At 36.3% G+C, this 24,618-nt stretch overlaps 1 protein-coding gene across 1 annotated transcript in view; it reads left to right on the top strand.

The window, feature by feature from the left end:
• MIPOL1 (mirror-image polydactyly 1) overlaps positions 1-24,618 on the top strand; it is a 358,287-nt gene that overhangs the window by 92,381 nt on the left and 241,288 nt on the right. Inside the window, exon 7 of the mRNA XM_006891563.1 lies at positions 18,875-18,982. Within this exon, the coding sequence (XP_006891625.1) occupies positions 18,875-18,982 (108 nt within the window). The remainder of the gene's footprint in view (positions 1-18,874; positions 18,983-24,618) is intronic.

The following is a 24,618-nucleotide window of genomic DNA, read 5'->3' on the forward strand; positions in this document are numbered from 1 at the left end:
CTATGAGTCGCAAACGACTCGACGCCACATAACAACAACAACAACCTTGAGAAGACAAAGCAAAGTAGTATAATGAAATGTGCGAAGACCTGGATTCAGAAAATATAAAGAGCCGAACTAACTCAACATTCGTTAAATGAAGGAACTAAAGAACAGATTTAAGCCTTGAGTTGAAATACTTGAGGATGCTATGGGCAGAATATTGAATGATCCACGAAGCGTTAATAGATGGAAGGAGTATACAGTCATTGTACTAAAAAGAATTGCTGATGTAGAAGTATTTCAAGTAACAATATATGATCAATAGGAAATATTGATGAAGGAGCGAAGTTAAGGCTACTCTGAAGAAACTGGGGAAAAACAAAGCCCTAGGAATTGATGGAATACCAAGTAATGTATTTCAACAGATGTCCTGGACATGCTTACTAGTTTGCTCCAAGAAATCTGGAGGACAACTCCCTAGCCAACTGATTGGAAGAGATCCATATTTATTCTGAGTCAAAACAACAACAAAAGTGACCTGCCAGAGTGTGGAAATTATTGAACAGTATCACTTATACCACATGGAAGCTAAATCCTGCTGAAGATTATCCAAAAATGACTGGAACAGTACATCAACAGAGACCTATCAGAAAATACAAGCTGGATTTAAAAGAGGCCAGCACTAGAAACATTATTGCCAATGTGAGATGGATCTTAGCCAAAAGCAAAGAATATCAGAGGGATATTTATCTGTTTCATTGACTATGGAAGGCATTTGACTGTGTGGGTCACAACAAATTGTGGCTAACCTTGAGAATGGGAATCTTGAAATCTTGATTGTGCACATGCAAAACCTATACCTGGGCAGGAAGCAGTCCTCAGAACAGAGCAAGGAAGCACTGCATGGCTTAAAAATCAGGAAAGGAGTGCATCAAGTATGCGTTCTGACTCCATACCTTTTCAATCTATATGCAGAACAGATTATTTGGACAACTGGGGAGGAATGTGGCATCAGGATTGGAGGAAGACTTATCAACAGCCTGCATTATGCAGGTGACACAACCTTGCTTGCTGAAACTGAGGCGGGCAGGCCTGAAGTGCTTGCTGAAGGAAGTCAAGGACTGTAGTTTTCAATATGGATTGAAGCTCAACATCATGAAGACAGATTCTCACCACCATTGGACCAATTGGCAGCACTAGGATAAATGGAGAAGAGATTGAGGTTGTTAACAATTTCTACTTGCTCGGCTCCACAATCAACACTCTTAGGACCAGCCAAGAAACAAAGAACTAGTCAGGAAATGGAGAAAAAAAATGATGTAAAAAACCACAAAATTTCACTGGGAAAATGCTTTCCGGGACCTCTCCAGAGTACTAAGGAGCAATAATGTCAATCTAGAGACTACGATGTACCTGATTAAAGCCATGGTCTTCAGAGAGCTGGACAGTGGTTAAGAATTACAGAAGAATAATTGATGCCTTTGAGTGTAGTGCTGAAGAAGAGTATTAAACATACATACCTTGGATGTCCAAGAAAATAAATAGGTCTGTCATGGAGAGGTTGAAAGCCAGTTTCTCCTTGGAGTCTAGGAATTTGAGGCTGGTCTGTTGAATCTTCTTTCCTGTCAATAGCAGCTTATATAAATCTCTTCCAGGCAGTTGCCAAGCAGCTCTCCACCAAATTTCCTGGCATATACTGGTTAGCATGTCCTAGGCTGCATCAGTCATTTGAAACATGTCAATTGCTATTATCGATCTCTTGGAACTTCTTTTTTAACAATGCTTCATTTCAGCTTCAAATTATTCCTTCATTGCCATTGGCTCTTGATCTTTTGGTACTTCCTGAAATATATCAGTGTTGGCCAATTCTTTTTTGTACTGAATCTGAGTATTCCTCCATCTTCTTTGATGCTTCCTGGATCATTTAAGAGTTTGTCCATGGCATCTTGAGTATTGCAACTTGAGTGTTAAATTTGTTTTTCAGTTCTTTCACTTTTAGAAATACTGAGTCCTCCCTTTTTATTCTCCAGTTCTGTGTCTCTGAATATTCCAATATCATATCTTACATTGATTGCCCTTTGAAATCTGTTCATCTCTTTTACTTTAGCATTTTTTTCCCTTTGTTTTGGCTTCTCAAAGCTCTAGTGAAATTTGCGGAGTGTCTTCTGACATCCATTTTTATTTTTTTTCTTTCTCCTCTGTCTTTGTAGTGACCTTTTGCTTTCCTCATGGATGATATATTTGATGTTATTCCACAACTCATCTGGTCTTAGATCGTTTATTATAAGTGCTTCAAAAATTAGAATTTTAAAATTTATGTGGGGTATACTAAAGGTAACATTTTGATTCTTTCAGGCTTGTTTTAATTTTCACTGTATTTGGTGGTCTGTTCCACAGTTAGCACCTGGCCTGGTTTTGACTTTTTTTTTTTTTGTTTTGACTTTTGACATTGAGTTTTTCTACTGATTCCTTCCACAGATGTAGTCGGTCTGAATCCTATGCAATCAACTTGATGGGGTCCATGTGTAATGGTACTTACCATGTAAAGCTGCCATTTGTGGTGGGGTTGTTGTTTGTTATGGTTTTTCTTTTTTGTGGTGGGTTTTTAAAAAAAGTATTTGTGATGAATAAATCACTGAACGTATAAAATTTGATTGCTCTGTTTCCAATCTCGTTTCTGTCATTAGTTCCTTACTTTCCAGCTCCTCCTCCTCCTTCACTTTTGCATTCCAGTCACCAGTTTTCATTAACACGTCTTGTTTGTATGGCTGACCAGTTTTGGACTACAACATTTGATCAAAATCTTCAAATTTCTTCTTTTTGGCTTAAGCTGTCCATGCATATATTTGGGTAATAGTCGTATTAACAGATCGTCCTTGTATGCATATAGATAATATTCTATCACTCACAACATTGTACTTCAGGATATATTTCAAATTGGGACTCACTGAATGTGCCAGTGAATTCACTCCACTTAGTGACAAGACCAGCCAGTTCCCTTGTGTCTAGGCTAACACATCTTGTTTGCGTATTCCTGCTCATTCACATGATGTCAGATCAGTGACTAGGAAAGCCACTTAGAAAAATAAACTAACGCTACAACAGGGACCTGCCAGAAATTTAAGCTGAATTCAGAGATATAATTGCTAATATCAGATGGACTACATAAAAGCAAAAGCAAAGACCGTAAGAAAGATGTTTTCTTGTGTTTTATTGACTATGCAAAGGAGTTTGATTGTATAGATCATAACAAATTATGGATAAGTAGTAAGAAGAATGGCATTCTTAGATAGTTAACTGAACTCATGCAAAACATACATAGACCAAAAAGAAGTAGTTGTCAGAACAGAAAAAGGAAACATTGTATAGTTTAAAATTAGGAATGGAAAGATGTGCGTTAGTGTTTATTTTTTCTCCATACCTATTCAGTGTGTATGCAAAGCAAACCTTGTGAGCAGCTGGACTAAATTAAGAAGTAGCAGAAGGACTGGGGAAGACTCATTAACAACCTGTTATGGAGATGGCACTACCTTATTTGTAGAAAAGTGGTGAAAACTTGAAGCAATTATTGAAGATCAAAGACTACAGACTATGATATGAATTACATCTGAAAATCAGTTAAATAAAAATCCTCACCACTGAACCAATAAGCAGCATCATTGTAGAGAAAAAACTGAAGTTGTCAGTATTTTCATTTTCTTTGTATCCACAATCAACACACATGAAATAGCAGTCAAGAAAGGAAAAGACATGATGCATTGGAAAAATCAGCTGTAAAAGACCTCTCCAAATTGCTACAGACTGATGATGTCATTTTAAAGACTAAAGTGTGCCATGTTATTTTCACTTGTTATTTATACATGTGGAAGTTGGCCAATGAATAAGGTTAACTGAAAACTGATGCCTCTGATTTGTGGCATTGGCAAAGAATACAGAATATCCCATAAACTGTTGACAAAACAAAACACCAAACAAGCCTGTCTTGGAGGAAGTGCAGCCAGGGAACTCTTTAAAGGAAAGAATGGTGAAAAATTCCTCTCTCCTCACTTTGGACCTTAAGTGGTCTTAGTTTTTAAAATGATGTTCTTTATTACTTTAATGACATTCTGGATATCTGATTTATCCCATTGCATCCCATCAAATTGTATGACCCTATGATTAACCACCCCAACCCAGCCACCTACCCATCCTCATACATGTTCTACAAGAAAGATCTTGAACAATATTTGTCCTTATAGAACTGAGTTAGTTCACTTGGCATAATGCTCTCTAGTCCCTCCCAAGTTAGGTAGTCATTTATAAAATCATTACTGCTGCATAGTATTCCATCGTGTTAATGTACCATCATTTCTCAATCCATTCAGTTGTAGTTGAATAATTGAGCTGTTTCCATGTTCTTGCAATGGTGAATAATGCTGCTATGAACATTGGTGTTCAAATCTCTGTTTGTGCTTCAGTTCTCATTCTCTCGAGGTATATTCCAAGCAGTGGAATAACTGGGTCATATGGAATTTCTATGTTCAGCATTTTAGGGAAACACCAAACTGCTTCTTAAAGTGGTTGTACCATTTTACAAATTCTGGGCATTTCTTAAGCTGAAAGAAGGGGGGGAAAGTCTAGCCTTGAATGAATGCTACATATATATGTAACAGTATTTGTTATTTCAACGTTTTTTATTGTATACTAAGTAGCAATAGTAGTCATTCACTGTGTTGTTCAGTCATACCAGTATGTTTCCAAATCTTCCTAACATTCTTAAGAGAAGCTGGGTTTCATCTAAGCAGTGAATGAATTTCTTCTCTTCCTTCTTCCACATAGTCCTTGCAACTAATCAACTTTTATCCCTAAACACTTACCTATCTTAGATATGTCATTTAAATGTAATCATACAGTATTTACATGTCTTCTTGACATATTCTTGCACTTCCCCCCCCCCCCCGCCTGCCAGTATGATGTTTTTAAGTTTCATCAGTGTTTCAGGACTTCATTTCTTTATGGCTGAATCATAATATGCTCTTTGATATATGAAATATATCTTACTTATCCATCTATCTGTTCAAATTTAGGCTATTTTGACCTTGGAAGAAAATGATTTAACACATGTACTAAAATATATGATTAGCTTCAACATGTAATCAAGATAATTAATGCAATACCAAAATAAGAAGAACTGTTATTTTACAAAGGAAGAAATAAAAATATAAAAGCTGTTCAACTTAGTTTTTAGGTTAGCTGGAATTGAAGAGGCTATTTCCCCCCCCCATCAACTTAGCAAAACACCAATGTTTAACTACATTAAGCATTAATGAAATTGTAGTTCAATGATTATTCTTATTTAACTGCTGATAAAAAGTCTATAGCACTAGTGGTAATTGGGTCGTATGATTAGGTATACATCCTATCACTCAGCAATTTTCTTTTTGGATAATTACTCTAGAGAAGTCTTGGAGACGGACATGATCCTGGGGAGGATAGAAGGTTGGCGAAGGAGAGGAAGATGCTAAACTTGGTGGATTGACATGGTAACTGCTGCAATGGACTCTTGTGTATCAGGAAGTGTGAGGATAGTGCAGGATAGAACAGGGTTCAGATCTTTTGTTCATAGGGTCGCTATGAGTTGTACTCAAGGGCACCTAACAACAACAACACCAGAGAAGCAAGAACATACAAATGTGTATAAGCAAACATGTACAGAGAGGTACATTGCAATATTGTTGAAAGAATTAAATTCCTTGCCATCAAGTCAGAACCTCGTCACAAATGACCCTTCAGTGGTTTTTCAGAGGCTATAAATAATAATTTTTCTCTTGCAGAGCTGCTTGTAGATTTTAAACCTCTAGAGAGCAGACCCTAGCAGAGCTTTCCTACTTTTGAAGGTATGAGAAAAAATAAAGATTAAAAAAAAAACAAACCAACATTAAATGTACTATGATGGTCAGGGATCTTCCAGAGTACTGAGAAGCAACGATGTCAGTCCAGCGACTAAGAAGTGCCTGATCCAGTCCATGGTCTTCACAATTATTTGCTATGCATCAGAGAGCTGAATAATGACTAAGGATAATAGAAAAAGAATTGATGTCTTTGAGTTGTGGTTCTGGAGAAGAGTCTTGAACATACTGTGGACTGCCAAGAAAACAAATAGGTCTGTCTTGGAGAAGGTAAAGCTAAGTTTGTCTTTGGAGGCTATTTTTTAAGCTCTGCCTCACTTACTTTGGGCATGTGGCCAGGAGGGACCTATCCTTGGAGAAGGACATCATGCTCAGAAGGGTAGAGGAACAGTGCAGGAGAGGAAGACCCTGGATGAGATGGATTGATATGGTAACTAAGGCAATGGGGGTAGATGTTTCAGAGTCAGTGAGACTGGCTCAGGACTGGGCAGACTTCAGAACTGTTGTACATAGGGTTGCTATGAGTTGCACGCTACTTGACAGCACATAGCAACAACAACAGATATTAACAGTGTTATTACTCATTAATTAAAAGATATAAACTAGATCTGAGATCTCAAAACTAAAAAGTTTTGAGCGAGGAAGTAACAAAAATGCAGAAAAACTGATGTTTCTATGTGCTGTCAAGTTGACTATAATTCATAGAAACCACATAAACAACAGATAGGAAACTTGGCTTGTCTTGCACCACCCCTCTAACAATATTCCCTGTGCTTGGAAAACTCTACACAAAGACAAAGTAATATATTTTATATGTATTAGGGGAACACGTCTACAGAGACAGACATGAAATTCATAGCACTGGGGTCGAGAGAAATCATAGCAATTACATGAGATTTTTTGAAACTATGTTTTCCTAGTAGTAGAATAGTTGGGTCCTAGGGAATTGACATGATCACCTTTTTTAGGAAACGTCAAGCTGCCTTCCTTGTTGAATCATTTTATAGTCCCACCAGCCATGCATGAGAATTGGAGCCTTTCCACATCCTTCCCGACATTTATCACTTGCTGTCCTGTTCAGCTTTGCTATTGATGCTGAGATTAGATAGTATCTTACTGTTGTTTTGATTTACATCTCTGCCAGCCGTTTTGAACATTTCCTCATGTACTTGTTAATCATCCAAATGCTTGCTTTGTGAAGTCTTTCTGTCTGCTCATTTTTTAATTGAGTTATCAGTCTTTTTCTTGTGGAGATCCTGTAATATTCTGTAATGTTTAGTTATGAGACTCTTTCTTGTCTGGAATTCAAATCATTGCCAAATATTTTTCTCAATCTGTGGGAACTTGATGCGATTCAGTGATAAAAGTATAGTTAGATGTCGTTATTCTTATTTGCCATCGAGTCACAGTGTCACAGAGTCACAGTGACCTTTGAACAACAGATCAGAACCTTGTCCTATACTGTACCATCCTCATCATTTCTGCTATACTTCATCCCATCCCTGCAGTCACTGTGTCAATCCATCTTGTTAAAGAGCGTCCTCTCTTCTGTCTTCCCTTTACCTTTTCAAGCATGATGTCCCTTTCCATGGAATAGCTAAAAGAACAAACAGGTGTGTCTTAAGAAAAAGTGCCAAAATACAAAGATAACAAAGTTTCATCTCACATTCTTTGGACATGATTTTAGGAGTGGCTATTCCTTAGAAAGAGACATCAAGTATATAGATCAACAGTAATTAATGATATAAAACTTCATGTACAGAAATGAGGGAATAAAATAATGTATACAAGTGATTGTAAAAATGTGAATTATTGGTGACTAATAAAAGAAAAAATGAATGCTTACATGTATTAGTTTTAGAGTTAAAATAGAATGAAGTGGAATAAAATGAAAAACTAGGACCAAAATACAGGTTAAGAATATTGTACAACCACATTGTATGGCTTATGAAAAGATGAAATATCATCTCACCTCAGCAATGGTAAAGTTTAACAGGAAAGCAAACAACAATTGCTGGTGAGGATCAGAATTCTCAGGACTGCTGGTGGGAATGTAAACGGTATAACCACTATGACTTCTTCCTCAAAAAGTTGAAAATAGGACTAGTATTTGACCCAGCTTTCCCACTATTTGGAATAAATCCTTGAGAAGTCACAGCTGTGACACAAAAAGGTGTCTTTATACAAATCATCTTGGTCACTTTACAGTCAAACACATTTTCCTATCTGGATGAAATGTTACTTTTTTTTTCCCAGGCAGGAAAAAAAAATGAGATTCTACTACTCAAATGGAATTTTGGTGTCAATGTGAATTACTTTGATCTACTTTGATCTGTAGATATTTGAAAGCATTTAGGATTATCCAAATAAGTTTTTGTTTCATTTCACATGTAAGAATTAAGGAAAAGTAACATGACTTCAGCTAAAATAATTGGAGTGATTTCGTATACTTATTAACTTTTAATGAAGAGTTTTTAAATTCTAAAATGCAGCTTGCATCTCCAAAGACTTTACAAAACCTCAGTTTAAACGAATATTAGCAATAACCAGTCTTAATGATACTTTGTTAGCTACCACTAAGTTGGAACCAACCCACAGCTGACCCTCCAGCAGGTTTTCAGAAGCTGTGAATTACATGAGAGGAGACAGTCTTTCCTCTGTCGAGCTGCTGGTGGATTAGAACTGCGTGCATTTAGGTTGGCAGCACAACTCATTATCACTAAGTCAGCAGTGTTTCCTAACAACAAATTAATCAGTGTTTTTTTCACTGAGCATTGTAAAGCTTGCAGTCACTTTGTGGAAAGTCATTTGGTTTTAGTTTTTGGTTCTTTCAAGCTGTGCCATTACATGTGGTTTATGAATGGGGGCTGCCTTAGACTATTAGGGACTGCCTGGAAACTTAATGCTGACTAATACAAGGGATGTCTGGTGTTATCTACCATGGACGTGTAAAGAAGACATGATTAAAGGTCTTGGAAGACAGTCACAGAGCTTCCGAGTTGTGTGGGAGAGGGTAGTGCATCCTTTTTTGACATGTAGAAGCACTATATGCTTCTACACCATAAGAACCCACGCTTCCTAGATCTCATTCTTTGTGGCCTTTTGTTTATATAATTTTGGGTTGTAATGTAGTTAGTGTATGGTTTGAATACTGTGGGTCGTTCCAGTAGATCATCAGACCTGAAGGAGCAGAAGGAATCAGGAGTTTAAAATGGAGCAAGTCATGCAGATTCCTGAACTCAAGTTAGTCCCCACTGAACCACTCCTAGGAGTAGGGGGATAAGAGAAGGGATTGTGGGCAGCTAGGACTAAAATGAGCAGGAAGGAGAAGCGTAGATGTCCGGAGGACATAGCTCTGTAGGGAGGGTAATTTGTTATACACCTAACAACTAGGAGGTGGGAAATCTTATTCTCTCTGGACCACAGTGGGTAAGATTCTCAGTGAGCAGGACCCTTACATCTCAGTCATCCATTAGGAGGTTGTCTACCTGTCATATAGCCAGAACCTGTAAGGCAAGATGCCAGGCAATGACATGTTGCTAGTAATTGCATAAACACGTCTTATTTAACTGTACATAACAAACTAAAACTCATTGCAATTGACCTAAAACTGGATCATAGCTACACTGCATTGGCTTTCCAAGGCTATAAATCTTTTGAGACGACACTACCCAATTATCTCTCCAGAATGGCAAGTAAATTCTAACTACTGTCCTCTCAGTTAGTAACCAAATGTATAACACACTAGAGCATGCATTCTCTTAACAATACACAGACATACTCTAAAATAGACCAAACAGAACAGACTTCAAAGAAGTTAATGTGAACTTGTAATGATCCTGTAAGACACAGTAGAACTCACTTTAAGGTTTCCAAGGCTGTGTATATTTATGGACGCCGACTTCTTCATTGTTCTTCAAAAAAATGACTTGTGGGTCTAAACCACTAACTTTTGGTTTACAGTTGAATTTTGTAACCATTGCATGACCAGGGCTATGTATATCTAGTATTATTGTTGTGTACCATGGAGTTAGAACTGATCGTCCTACTGACTGTCCAGTCCAGCAGGATTTCAGAAGCAGTAAATCAAACAAGGAGAATGCCTATCATTTTCCCTTGGAGCAGCTGGTGAATTCGACATATATAATGTCAGTCTAGAGACTGAGGTGTGCCTGATCCAAGCCATAGTATTCTTAAATACTTGCTATGCATCAGAGCTGGACAGTGACTAAAGATGGAAAAAGAAGAATCAATACCTTTGAGTTTGGACTGCTAAGAGAACAAAGAGGTATGTCCTGAAGAGAGTGAAACCAAGCTGCTCCTTGGAGGCAAGGATTTGGAATCTATATCACATATATTTTGGGTATGTTGCCAGAAGGGACCAGTCCTTGGAGAACAACATCATGTTTGGAGAGGTGGAGGGACAGCGCAAGAGAGAAAGGCCCTGAATGAGATGGATTGACTCAGTAACTGGGGAAGTGGGGGTAGGTGTGTTGGAATTGGATCAGGATAGGTCAGAGTTCAGAGCTATTGTACATAGGGTCACAATGAGTTATAGAGTCACTGTACAAAAAAAAAAAGTTGATTGACACTGAAAAATTTCAAGACGTACCATATGAATAGGAGCCACTGGTAATGAAAGAAAATTGATAGGATACTAATTGGCCTGTTTCAATTAACAGATAAAACATTGAATGCACTCACCAGTCTATGCCAGGAAATTTGGAGGATGGCTGTCTGGCCAACAGATTGGAAGCAGTCCATATTTGTTCCTATTCCCGAGAAGGGTGATCCAACTAAATGTGGAAATTTTTGAACATTATCATTGTTATCACATGCAAGCAAAATACTGCTGAAGATAATTAAAAAATGGCTGGAACAGTACATAGATAAGGAATTGCCAGAAGTTCAAGTGGGATTTAGAAGAGGCCATGGTGCCAGGGATACCATTGCTGATGTCCGATAGATCCTGGCTGAAAGTAAGGAATACAAGAAGAATCCCAAAGCACTTGATTGTGCTCATGTGGAACCTATACCTGGACCAGGTGCCTGCAAATGGAGCAGAGGAGCACTGCATGGTTTGGAATTGGGAAGGGGATGTGGCAGGGTTATATGCTGTCTCCATACCTGTTCAGTCTATATGTTGAGCAAATTATCTGAGAAGCTGGACTCTATAAAGAGGAATATGGCATCAAGATTGGAGGAAGATATATCAATAACCTGTGTTATGAGGATGACACAACCGTATTCGCTGACGGTAAAAAGAACTTGAAGCATTTGTTGCAGAAGATCATGGAATGTAGCCTCCAGAATGGACTGCATCTCAATATCAAGAAAACAGAGATTCTTACCAATGATCCAATAGGCAGTGTCATGATGAATGGAAAGGGACTGAAACAGTCAGCAGCTTCATCTTGCTTGATATTCATGATTAACACGCTTGGTACAAGCAGTCAGGAAATAAGGAGACAGACACATTATGCTGAGAAAATCTGCTGTTAGGGACCTTTCCAAATTATTGAGGAGTAATGATGTCTGTTTGAGGACTTAGGTTCATCTGATTCAGGTCATAGTCTTTCCAATTACTAACTATGCATCCGAGAACTAGACAATGAATAAGGATGCCAGAAAAAGAATTCACACCTTTGAGCTGTGTGGTGTTAGAGAATAGCACTGAACATCCATCCCATGGATGGCCCAGAGAACAAACAGGTATGTCTTGGAGAGGGTGCATCCAGAGTGCTCTTTTGATGCTGGGTTCAGATCTTTTGTTTATAGGGTCGCTGAGTCGTACTCGATGTGATGGCACCTAACAACAACAACTAGCCATATGGACAATCTCCTCTGTGTGATTAGCTGTCTGAAAAACTCCTAGAGGGTCAGTTATAGATAAATTACCTCTCAGTGGTACAGAACAACAACATGTATAGCATATAAAACTAAATAAGAGTTTAATAACAAATACAGTACTTTATACTCATAAGTACCAGATTAATCAGCAAAGATTAAAGAAGCATGTTAAATCACAAAGCAAAAGAATCAGTGAACATTGTTTTTAAGTGGTGTTGAGTTGCCTTCAAGTCAGTGACATTAAGAATGATAGACAAGGTCTGCAGTATCTTCTTGCTAGTTGCTACATTTGAGTCCACTGCTTTGGCCACTGTGTCAGTCCAGTTTATTGAGGTTACTCTTGTCTTCACTGAACCTCTGTCAATCAGGATTCTAGTAGCTGGTTTTCCCTAATGATGGGTCTGAGGTAAAGAAAAGTAAGTTTTGCTATTCTTACTTTATAGAACATTCTAGTTGCATTTCTAAAAAAACTCATTCTTCTAGACGTACAGGATATATTGAATATTAATAGCCAGTATCAACATTGCCAACAATGCAAATGTATCAATTCTTCTTTGGTCATTCTTTTTCATTGTCAGGATTTTCCATGCATATGTGGTGACTATGAAGACTATACCTTGGACCTGGAGCAACTTAGTCATCACCGTAAAATCTTTTCTTTGTTGTTATGTGCCATAGAGTTGCCTGTGACTCATATGACCCTTTGTATAATAGCTCTGAAGCCTACCCTATCCTGAACCAGTGTCACTGAGTCCAGCACACCTACCCCATAAACCCAGATACTGTGTCAATCCATCTCATCCGAAGTTTTCCCTTCCTGTTCTGTCCCTCCGCCCTTCCAAGCATGACGTCCTTCTCCAAGGACTGCTCTTTCCTGGCCATGTGCCCAAAGTATGTCAGACAGAGTTTCAAAACCTTCTGTCATCCTTAATCATTGTCCAGTTCTCTGATGCATAGCAAGAATTGCAAAGCCCATGCCCTGGATCAGGTGCATTTAGTCTCTAGATTGACTTCGTTGCTTCTCAACACTCTGGAGAAGACCTTAATTGCAGATTCTTCCCAGGGAAGTTCATCTTTTGATTCCCTGACTGCTGATGCCAAAAGTGTGGATTGTGGGTTTAGCAAGCTGAAATTATTCTTAACATCAATTTCTTTTCCATCTATCCTGGTGCTGCCAATTGACCGAGTGGTGAGAATCTTGTCTTCTTGATGTTGAGCTTCAATCCATATTGAAGATTATAGTCCTGGATTTTCTACAGCGAGCACTTCAGGTCTTCCTCAGTTTCAGCAAGCAAGATTGGAACATAATGATAGATGGAGGAAATATTGAAACTGTCAATGGCTTTCACAGTCAATACACTTGGTACCAACAGTCAAGAGATCAAGAGATATATTGCACTGGGAAAGTCTGCAGTCAGGGACTTTCAAAGAGACTCCAGAGTCACTTTAGGGACTGAGGTAGTTTGGCTGATTATGGCCATGATCTTCTCAATCATTTGCTGTGTGCATCTGAGATCTTGACAATGAATAAGGATTTTAAACTATAGTATTGGAGAATAGTACTGAATATCCCATGGACTCCCAAAAGAAAAAATAGAATACTCCTTGGAGACAAAGGTGATAAAACTTAATCTCACATTCTTTGGGCATGTTAGTTGTTATGTGCCATCAAGTCACTTGCAACGTAACAGCAACCCTATGTACAACAGTTCTGAACCCTGATCTATCTTGATGCAATTTTTATTGTCTACAACTCACCTTTCCCCACAACCCCGGTTACCGAATCAGTCTATGTCATCTAGGGTCTTCCTCTCGTACTGTCCCTCCACCCTCCCAAGCATGATGAAGATGCACAATCCTTGCTTCCAAGGAGCAGCCTTTTTCACCCTGTCCAGGACAGACGTTTAGTTCTCTTAGCAGTTGATGGTATCTTCAATACTCTTCTCAATCACCACAATTCAAAGGCATCAATTCTTCTTCCACCATCCTTAGTTATCACCCACCTGGCATACACCTTTCCTGATTTTGAACCATGCAGTGTTTCCATGCTTTGTTCTGACAACTGCCTCCCGATCCAAGTGTAGATTTCGTAAAAGCACAGTCAAGTGTTCTGAGATTCCCATTATTCTCAGAGTCAGCCACAGTTTGTTGTGATACACACAATCAAATGTCTTTGCATAGTTAATGAAACACAGATAGACATTTCTCTGATGCTCTCTGCTTTCAGCTAAGATCCATTTATCATTGGCTTTAATCCCCTAGTGCTACAAGCTCTCCTAAACCCAGCCTGCACATATGGCAGTTCTCTGTTGATATGCTGTTCTAGCCATTTTGGGGTCGTTTTCAGCAGAATTTTGCTTGCATGTGATATTAATGATATTGTTTGATAATTTCCACATTTTTTCAGATCACCTTTTTTTTTTTTTTGAATGGGTGTAAATATAGATTTTTTTTTTTACTTTTCCAGGTGATTGTCCTCCAGATTTCCTTGCACAATCTGATGGGTGCATCCAGGGCTTCTTCTCTTTGTTTAAGTATGTCAGTTGATAAGCCATCAGTTCCTGAGGCCCTTCACCCCCACCCCAATTCTTTCAGAGTAGCTTGAACTTCCTCCTTCATCACCATTGGCTCTTGAACTTATGTCCTTTCAAGAAATTCTTCTGTGTAAGCCTATTCTTTTTGCTATAGTGACTTTGTGTACTCCTTCCATTTTCTTTTGCTGGAAAGAGTCATTAAAAATTCTTCCCATAGCATGCGTAAGTATTGCAACTTGAGGCTTGATTTTGTTCTTCTCTTCCTTTAGCTGAAGAAATCCTAAATGAGTTCATCCATTTATATTTTCCAATTCCAGCTCTTTGCATATTTCATTATAATAATCTTCTCTGTCTTCCTGTCCTGAAATCTTTTCAGCTCCTCAACATCTTGAATTCTGCCCTTTGCTTTGGCCTCTTGGTGCTCTAGTGCAATATTTCATCCTGGTCTTTTCCTCGTCATCCATCTTTGTAATGACATTTTGCATTTTCATTGATGATATTCTTGATATCCTCCCACAGCTCATTTGGTCTTCGTTCATTAGTATTCAAGACCTCAAACCTGTTGCTGGGATTTTCTTTACATTCAGGAGGCATTGACTCAAGGTCAAACTTTGATTCTTGTGGATTTGATTCTATTTTCTTTAGCTTCAGTTTGAACTTGTATAAAAGTAGATTAGCACTTGGCCTAGTTTTCACAGCATGTTATTAAGAGAGGCTTTTCCTTAGAGAGGGACTTTGGGCTTGGAAAGGTAGTATGTCAGCAAAAGAGAGAAAGACCCTCAACTAAGTGGACTGACACAGTGAGTGGAGAAATGAGCTCAAATGTGTCAAGAGGTAGTGAGGTTGAAGCAGGATAGGATAGGGTTCAGATCTGTTGTTCATAGGGTCACTTTGAGTTTTACATGACTAAATGGCACCTAACTATATCTGTTAGTCAGCTGTACTGTGATGTCTTTCATGTAGCTGTGATTGCTTGCATTGCTGGTGTTGGCTGAAAGTAGAGGATGTCAGCAAGATGTTTATTTGAATTTTATTGATAATTTAAAAACATTTAATTGTGTGGCTCATAACAAATGATAGTTAATTTTGATTAGAATGGAAATCCCAGAACACTTAATTGTGCTCATGCAAAACTGATCGACACATACACAACAGAGCAGTTGTTCAAACAGAACAAAGGAACACTGCATGGTAAAAGACAGGAATGTTGTGTGTCAACATTGTATCCTTTCTCCATACTTATTCAAAATGCATGCTGATCACATCCTTGAAGAAATTGGGCTAAATGAAGAAAGTCGCATCCGGATTAGAGGAGCACTCATCAACAGCTTACATTATCAGATGACTCACACCTTGCTTATAGAAAGTGAAGAGAACTTTAAGCACTTACTGCTGAAGATTAAAGATCCATATGGATTACATCTCAACAGTAAGAAAGCAAAATTTCTCACCTCTAGATCAATAGGAAACGGAGCTCTGGTGGCCTGGTGTTAAAAAGCTGCCCTGTAATCCCAAAGACCAGTGGTTCAAATCCACCAGCTGCTCTGCAGGAAAAGGATGAGCAGTCTCCTCTCGTGTAATTTATTATCTCTGAAAACCCACAGGAGGGTCAATTACAGGTCACTTCCCACCCAACCGTACTAACCTACAACAGACAAATAGGTTGCATTAACATAGGTAGAGGAAATATTGAAGTTATCAACAATGTCCTTTTACTTTGATCTACTGTCAACACTCGTATTACTTGCAGTGAAGAATTCAAAAGACTTGTTGCATTGGGGAAAACCTCCTTTCCAGGACCTCTCCAAGGTGCTAAAGAGTAAAGATTTGAGGTCGAAGTCGAAGGTGCACCACCTGTACCCAGCTATGTAATTTTCTGTTGTTTCCTGTGCATCTGAATGTTGAATAGTGAACAAGGAAGACAGACTAAGAATTGATGCCTTTGAATTATGATGTCAGCCAATAGTATTGAACATCCCACAGTATACCCAAAGAACCAATGCATTTATCTTGAATGAGCTGCAATCAGGGTCTGAAGATGGACTAATCCTTGGGAAGAGATATGCTGGGAAAGATTGAGAGTCAGTGAAACAGAGACCTTCAACAAGTTGGATTGACACATTCAGTACCATAATGGACATGAGCGGGACCAAGGTTGTGGTGGTGCAAGATCAGGCTTGGTTCATAGCTGTTGTTTATTGTGTTGCTGTGAGTTGTAGTCAACCTAATAACAAACTTATTAAAAAATCACTTAAGTTCCTTTGTCTCAAATTAAATTTTATCATTAAAGACTTTCATAAAATAAAGCAGAGAAAGATCAGAGGAAATATATGTAAACATACTTGTAGAAATATAATTGTGGAAAGTGTTAGGCTTTTTCAAATGTGTACTGAACAAAGAAATATGAGGTATAGATATAAAGACATTTTAAACATAAATTAAAAATGTATAATTTGAGAAACTTTTTTTTTTAATTCCTTCACAGGTGATATTTTACTTTGAGCTGCAGGTCAATTTTAAATTTAAACTCTAATAATAAATGAGAAGAAATTAACTTCTTGCACAAGAAAGTAAATTCTTTGTTCTGCATTATATGAACAGGGGGGAAATATCTTTATGGCTAAGTCATTCCTGTTCTACTTTGTAATACAAAGAATAAGTTGTCTCATAACTGTGGAGCATGCTTGCTTTCTCTGGAAACACTGCTGACATTACCACCTTCAACCCTTCAAAATTTTTACCTACTTTCTTTAGTTCCATCTTTCAAAATTATAAATGAAAGTGAAGCCCAACTCAGATGTCATTTTTCTATGAAACATTATTTTACCCCAAAACAAAAATTATCTACTCTACCCTTGAATCCTTGAGTCATTTTGTTTTAATACTTGATAACTGTATTAATGAACTATTAGAGAAACAGAGTACTGTGCTGGTAGAGAACATCTCTTGTGGTATTTACTGGTAAGTCTTATTCATTGCCATGCCTTTTGATTTGTGTCTTCACTAAACATTATTTGTGTTATAATTGGGTGTGACCATATACATTAATTATTATGAGATTAAAAAAGAACAAAAAAAGCAGAGCTAGTTTGTAAATAATTTTGACTCTTCAAAAAAAAGGCTAGAGGTTTAACATGGTTTAAAAAAGAAAAATGTAGTGGATGAATTGTCCCATAATACATAGTAGAATGACTCTGCACTGGGAAAGTACCCGGCAATATGGTAATCAGTGTTAGAGCACCATTTTTTAAATTTAATTTCTATGAAACTTTGCATGCTTACAGTCTTTATAGTTAATTCACTTGAAATATTTTAATTTTAAATTGTTATTTTTTATGAATATGCTTTGGTTTTATAATTGTTTATGTATGCATAAGGAGTTTATACCTAATTTTATATTTGTGTATAGACAACAAAATATATATATTTTAAACCACCATCAAGAATCTAGTAAGAATTTTTCTTTTGAAAGAAGAATTCATATATTACTGAAGGTTGAGAAATATTAATAAAGATTGTGTGCTCTAATGGATGTCAGATGCAGAAGAGATCGTTTAGAGTAACAAATTAGTAATAAATACTAATTTCAATAATAAGTAATAATTTAAAATGATAACTAGCCATTCATGAAATATTCTACAAAGATATTGTCAAGAACTAAAACCAAAATATTTATTTATGTTTAGTATTTTAATGTCTTAGCTTATGAATACATAAATTAAAGAGTGATTTTTAAATTCTTTCCTCAAAGATATGCCTTTTTTTTACTATTAACTATTTGCTTGTGTATATTCATACTCTCCTACATTATATCAGCTTATACACTTTACAGTTATTTTGTGAAATGTTTTATCTATCTGTTTTTAAACTTTATACTGAAATTGAGATTTTAGATTCATATTGCATGTTTCAGTAATTTTTTTTAAATAGAGGTTTCTAATAGCACATTTATACTTTTATTAATCAGTCTTGCTGTTATTCTCTTATCTTTAAATGAGGTTAAAATGTCATTTTATTTGTCTGTTATTACTTATTTTAACTAAAAGGTATAGTCAAAATAGGAGAAGTTGAAGTCATTAATTTCCTTATTTGTTTCTGACTTTAACAGTTTGTAGCTGTTGCTTGTTTTCTTACAAAATTATTTCTTTTGATAATTTTTAAACTTGAAAATTATTTAATATATTTTATGATAATGTTTATATATGATAAATAGAAATATATGGTAGCTTATTTAAAACTGAGGGTTTTAGAAAGTATAATTAGTAGCACGCTTTTATACAGAAAATTGATATACAGTGAAAAATAGTCAATGATAATCATTTTAAATCATTGACCTTGATTTGATAAAATTATTATTTTTTATGTTTATTAATGCTTGGTTTAATAAAAGGCTAACTGAAAATTACGAATTAATTCTATGGGTACTATATTACATAGAGTAACATAGTATATGCTGTTTTGCTTGTATTTCAGCATTGTTTTTAATTTAATATTCTTGTTGCAAAAATACACCATCCCTGTCTTTTAGAGAATACAATAATATTATTTACATTAATTCCTGTGGCTTGATGAAAAAATGCTATACCTCCTTTACTTAATGGGATTCTTCCCTTGTGGCAGTGCACACGGCTGGAGCAGGAGCTCCATCATCTGAAAGAGCAGAGCCAGACTTCAGCAAACAACATGAGACATCTGACTGCTGAAAACAATCAAGAACGTGCTCTGAAGGTAAATCTCCATTCCTTCTTGCAGGCAAATTAAGGTTGTAAGCCCTTGGTGCCAGCTTTCTGTGCTGCATATATCAGTTGTGTACATTTCAGCAGAAGTGAGCTGTGGTGTTTGCCAACAACTCCTTCTTTAAACACAGATACAGCACCCTTCTGTTATGGTATTATTGTATTCCATGTATGTGTACATGAAAACAACATATTTTCTGAATTTTTAGTAATGGAACTGTACATTTTCATCCTACTTTTATTTGCATAATGTATTATTACCTTTTTTAGTTCATTAAAAATGACTATACTTTTTTAAAAATACATGGACTTTTAATAGTATTTTTACAACTATTACATAATTACTTGTAGTATCAAACCACGGAATGGATAATATTTTAAAAAGGATAGGTTAATTGAAAGAATACTTGAAATGCTATCTAAAATATATACGAAAGATAGAATGTTCTGCTAGAACTTGAACAGAATGAAGTGTGCATTCATGGCAAGAAGATACATGCCATTGTAATATAGAACTCTTAACCACAAAACAAAAAATATGCTCTAATTGTTTTTAAGGTGCACTTGCCTTTCCAATCTCCTTGTGTTTGCCTAAGTGCCTGTCATAGTTATGGGACATAGTAGGTGCTTAGTGAATATCATTGAGGTGCTAAGTACATGCAAGAAGAGACAATAGTGGGTAGAATGAAATACCCTGGTTTGCTGTCTTCTGGTTGTATGGAGGGGTTTTTTTTAAGTAAAATTTTTAAAAAAGTTTTTAGTCAGGGCATTATTTTTATCGTAGGAGTATGCAGTGAGGGTTGTAGAGTGGATTATATTTGGGTCTAGGGGGTGGGGTTTGGGGAGGTGGGGGGGGGGATTGTGTACCAATGAGGGAGTTTTTCTTTTGCTTTTCAAGGAGAGGAGCAAATGGGGGGAAGGGGGGAGGGGTTTGTGCGGGGAGAAGGGTGCAACAATGAATGAATGGAATCCCAAAATCTCTGTAGATGTTCATTGAAATGAAAAATAAACAACCTAAATTTTAAAAAAAAAAAAGTTTTTAGTCTAGTACGTAGGAGGGAAATAAACCTATTATCTTTCTTAAAACATCTTTTATAAGTATCTTTTTTCCTCATTTGAGGTTACCTACTTAAAGACAGCAATATGCCTTTAGATCATTTAATACTCACAAATAGAAGATTGTCCCTCTAAATGATATATACTTTGAAAACATGTATTGATTGTTTGGAACACAATGAGCAAAGATTTAAAAAATAAAAATTATGAGTAAGCCAGGAATTTCAGATATGTATGTATGTCAGTTTTTGAACACCCAATTTTAATTTTAATTATTCAAATAATAATTTCTAAAATATCATTTTAGTATCAAAAAGCATATTGAGCAAGTTATTGAACCCTTTAATAAATTGTTATTTGCGTTAATTGTGCTAAAATGTCACTACTAATCAAATCTGTTATGCTGGGATGACATTATATTACTAAAAATATAATTTAAAGTTCCATGGCTATTCACTGTATATTCAGAGTTAATTTCAAGTACATTAATTTTTAAAAGAAAGTGATAGCTTTTGGTTGAGTCACATTTTTCTTTAGAGTTGAATTATTCACATTGCAATCTAGTGAGATTTTCAACTTTCATACAGTTTTTTTTTCATTCAAGCAGTGTTTATATTTAGTGAATAATTTTTCTTCATGCAAATTGGTAAGTCATTAGGAATTGGTGGTGTTGTTAGGAGCCATCAAGTTGACTACAACTTATAGCGAACCTATGAATAATGGATCTGTTCCTTGCCTTATCTTGTGCCATCCTCATTATCTCTGATATGTTTGAGGCCATTGATAGAGTTAACTGTGTCAATTCATCTTATTGAGAGCTTTCCTCTCTCTCTTTTTTTAAATTTTTGATTAGTTTGCTTACAAAGTTCATACACATTGTGTTTCACACTGTGCTCCATACAATCATTCATTCCCATTCATTATGTTTTATAAAACTAATCATCATTGCACTATATCCACCATTACCCTGACTTTCCAGATCCCTTCTAGATCTTTCCCATTTTGTTTACCCACCCTTCCCGCCATCTACCAAATAGTGTGACCCTATGATATCCCCCTGCCTGTCTTCACCCCTCTGCTCCCACCCTCCCCACCTTGAATTACCATACACCTTTTACTAGTTACCTTTCTATTTCTACAATAATAGTCTCATGCAGTATTTGTCCTTAAGAGACTGAGTTAGTTCACTCTTTATAATGCCCTCTAGTCTCTTCCAAATTATGTAGTAATTTTTAAACTGTTACTCCTAAGCTCTGTATAGTAGTTCATTGTGTAAATATACCATAATTTCTCAGTCTATTCTGTTGTAGTTGGACATTTGAGCTCTTTCCATGTTATTAAAATAGTGACTAGCACTGCTATGAATATTGATGTACAAATCTCCATTTGTGTGTGAGTTCTAATTTCCTTGGAGTGTATTCCTACCAGTGGAATAGCTGGATCATGTGGAGTTTCTGTGTTCAGCTTTTTGAGGAAATGCCAAACTGCCTTCCAGAGTGGTTGTGCCATTTTACAATACCACAAACAGTATATCCTTCTCCAACATTTATAGCTTTTTGTCCTGTTAAACTTTACCACTGCTACTAGGGTGAGATGGCATCTCGTTGTGGTTTTGATTGGCATCTTTCTTACTGCTGGTGATTTTGAGCATGTCTTCGTATGTCTGTTGGCCATTCAGATATCTTCCTCTGTGAAAAGTGTTTCCATGTCTTTTGCCCAGTTAGCAGTCCTTTTCTTGTAGAGGCACTATAGTGGTCTGTAGAGGGTCTTCCTCTCTTTTGTTGACTTTCCATCTTTCCAAGAGCAATGTCTTTCAAAGGACTGCCTCCTCCTGGTGAGATGCCATTAAGGATAGTAGACAAGTTTCGTTCACCAAATAGAAAAATCCAGCAAAATCACAAATTCCATATCTCCATAAACGTAAGAATCACTTTTGAATACTAAATATTTCACAATATTTTAATTATGTATCAATGCATAACATTTTCATGCCTTGAAATAGAAGAACTAGATACAATATGAATCTTTAAAATTTAATTTTCTGAAAAATCCTTCAAACTTAAATTTTTTAAACAGCAATTTACATAGTGTATTTGAATTTATATTACTAATATTCTTGAAATACTTTAATTTTTATATTTTTAGTAATAATACAAATTATATTGCCCTATTTTTCTTAATAGCCAACTAAATTTATTTTATTCAGTATTAAAGTGAGCTTGAAACATTACCTTTCAATACCTCTACTCATTTCCTCCTTGGAGGCTAGGATTTTGAAGTTCCATCTCACCTACTTTGGGCACATGGCAAGGAAGGGCCGGTCCTTGGAGAAAGATATGCTCAAAAGGGTGTAGGGACAGCACAGGAGAGGAAGACCCTGAATGAGATAGATTGAAACAGTGACTGGGGCAATTGGAGTTGGTGTGTCAAAATTAGTGAGACTGTCTCAGGATAGGGGAAGGTTCAAAGCTGTTGTACATAGGGTCGCTTGGGGTTGCAAGTGACTCGACGGCACATAACAACAACAGCAACTTACTTCCTCAGTGCAATATTTAGGGATGCTATAGGCAAAATTTTGTATAGTCCAGGAAACATCAAATGAAGATGGAGGGAACACATAGAGTCACTGTCTAAAAAGGATTGGCTGATACTGAAATATTTCAAGAAGTGGTAAACGATCAAGAGCCAGTGATAATGAAGGAAGAATTTCAAGTTGCCCTGAAAACATCAGCAAAAAAGAAGATCCCGGGAATAAATGAATACAAGTTGAAATGTTTCAAATGACAAATGCAGCCCTGGAAATGCTCACCAGTTTATGTCAGGAAATGGAGGATAGTTGCCTGGCTAACTGGATAGATCAATATTTGTTCCCATTACCAAGAAAGGTGATCCAAAGAATATGGAAATTATTGAACAATATAAAGATATTGCATGCAAGCAAAATATTGCTGAGAATCGTTTAAAAATTTCTAGAACAGCTCATAGAGAACTGCCAGACGTTCTAGCTTGATTTAGAAGAGGCTGTAGGACCAGAGATATCATTGCTAATGTCAGATGGATCCTGACAAAGAAAGGAAAAGATGGATTCTATAAAGAAAAATGTCTGTGCTTTACTGACTATGCAAAAGCACTTGACTGTGTAGATAATAACAAATTACGGCTAACATTGAGAAGAATGGCAATTCCAGGACACTTGATTATACTCATACAAAATCTAACATTACATGATTTAAAGTCAGGAATGGTATATGTCAGGGTTGAATCCTTTCTCCTTACTTATTTAATCTGCATGTTGAGTAAATTACTCAAGAATCAGAACTTTATGAAGAAAAATGTGGCATCAGGATTGAAAGACTCATCAATAACTTTCCTTATGCATATGATACAACCTTGCTTGCTGAAAGTGAGGAGGACTTGAAGAACTTGCTTCAGAAGGTTAAACATTGTGGCTTTCAATATGAATTGCATCTCAGTATCAAGAAACAAAAATCCTTGCCACTGGACCAATATGCAACATCATGATGGATAGAAAAAAAGACTAATTATAACTCAAATTTAATAATTTAAAACAGAGAACTTGATTGTTGGTTTGTATTCTTTTTGAGCACTAAATTTGGTACTTCATCCAGTCTTTTGTTAATTTAGAAAATGTATTCATCTTCATTGCTTTTCCCCACAATTCTTGTCAGCAGATTCTATTCATTCTGCCATTACAAAAATAAAATCTTAGTTGCAATCACATTGTACATTTTATGTTGCTTCATAACTAACCCAAGAAACTAATATTTGCCACTTCTACTACTGCACTGGGTTCCTGCCTGGCCCTGGTATTTCCATTCTTGATATGAAGTCTTTGTTTCCACAAGCATACAAATAATATTTTTAAATCAGTTTATATTACCTCAGGACCTCCCATAACTTTCTATTATCACATAGTAAATGTTATTCTGTAACTATAACCTATACAGGTTCATGTGATCTTTTCTCATGTACCCTAACTCTGATACTCTTTTATGAGTTTCTCTCTGCATTTCTTTTCTTCAAAAACCAGTCATGTTAACTTTTTAAAAACTTTTCCAAATATTTAGACTTTCATTTCTCACAATCAGTGTGCAGCTGTGAGCTATACTTAATGCTAGTGAGTCCAGACTTTTGCATGGTAAAATATCAAGAGATAGGCATATTTCCAGCAGGACAAAAAATAAAAAAGATCCTTGCTATACAGTAGGAAAAGATGCATTACTAAAGAAATTGCATTGTACTTTGAAATTTCAAATTAATTTTTATTGCTGAAAATTCCAAAGACCTGTCATGGAATTGACAGCATAATTTCCTAAGCCAGAATTTGTCTCTGGAGTTGAAGGAAATGGTAACATTTACATATGGAAAATGGTTTAATCCATAGTTTTTCCAGAAATGTATTTAACTTAATTTAAAAAATTCTCAGTTGTGAGCTTATAATAACTTTTAAAATATTATTTAATGTTTCTTTTCTTTTGCTTTTTATAAGTAGATTAGGAAAATAAATGACAAAATGAAGGGTTATGGATTGCTCTGATGATTTTCTTAAAT

The sequence above is a fragment of the Elephantulus edwardii genome, unplaced genomic scaffold, assembly GCF_000299155.1.
Source record: "Elephantulus edwardii isolate Elephantulus edwardi_28Jun2011 unplaced genomic scaffold, EleEdw1.0 scaffold00100, whole genome shotgun sequence".
Lineage (NCBI taxonomy): Eukaryota > Metazoa > Chordata > Mammalia > Macroscelidea > Macroscelididae > Elephantulus > Elephantulus edwardii.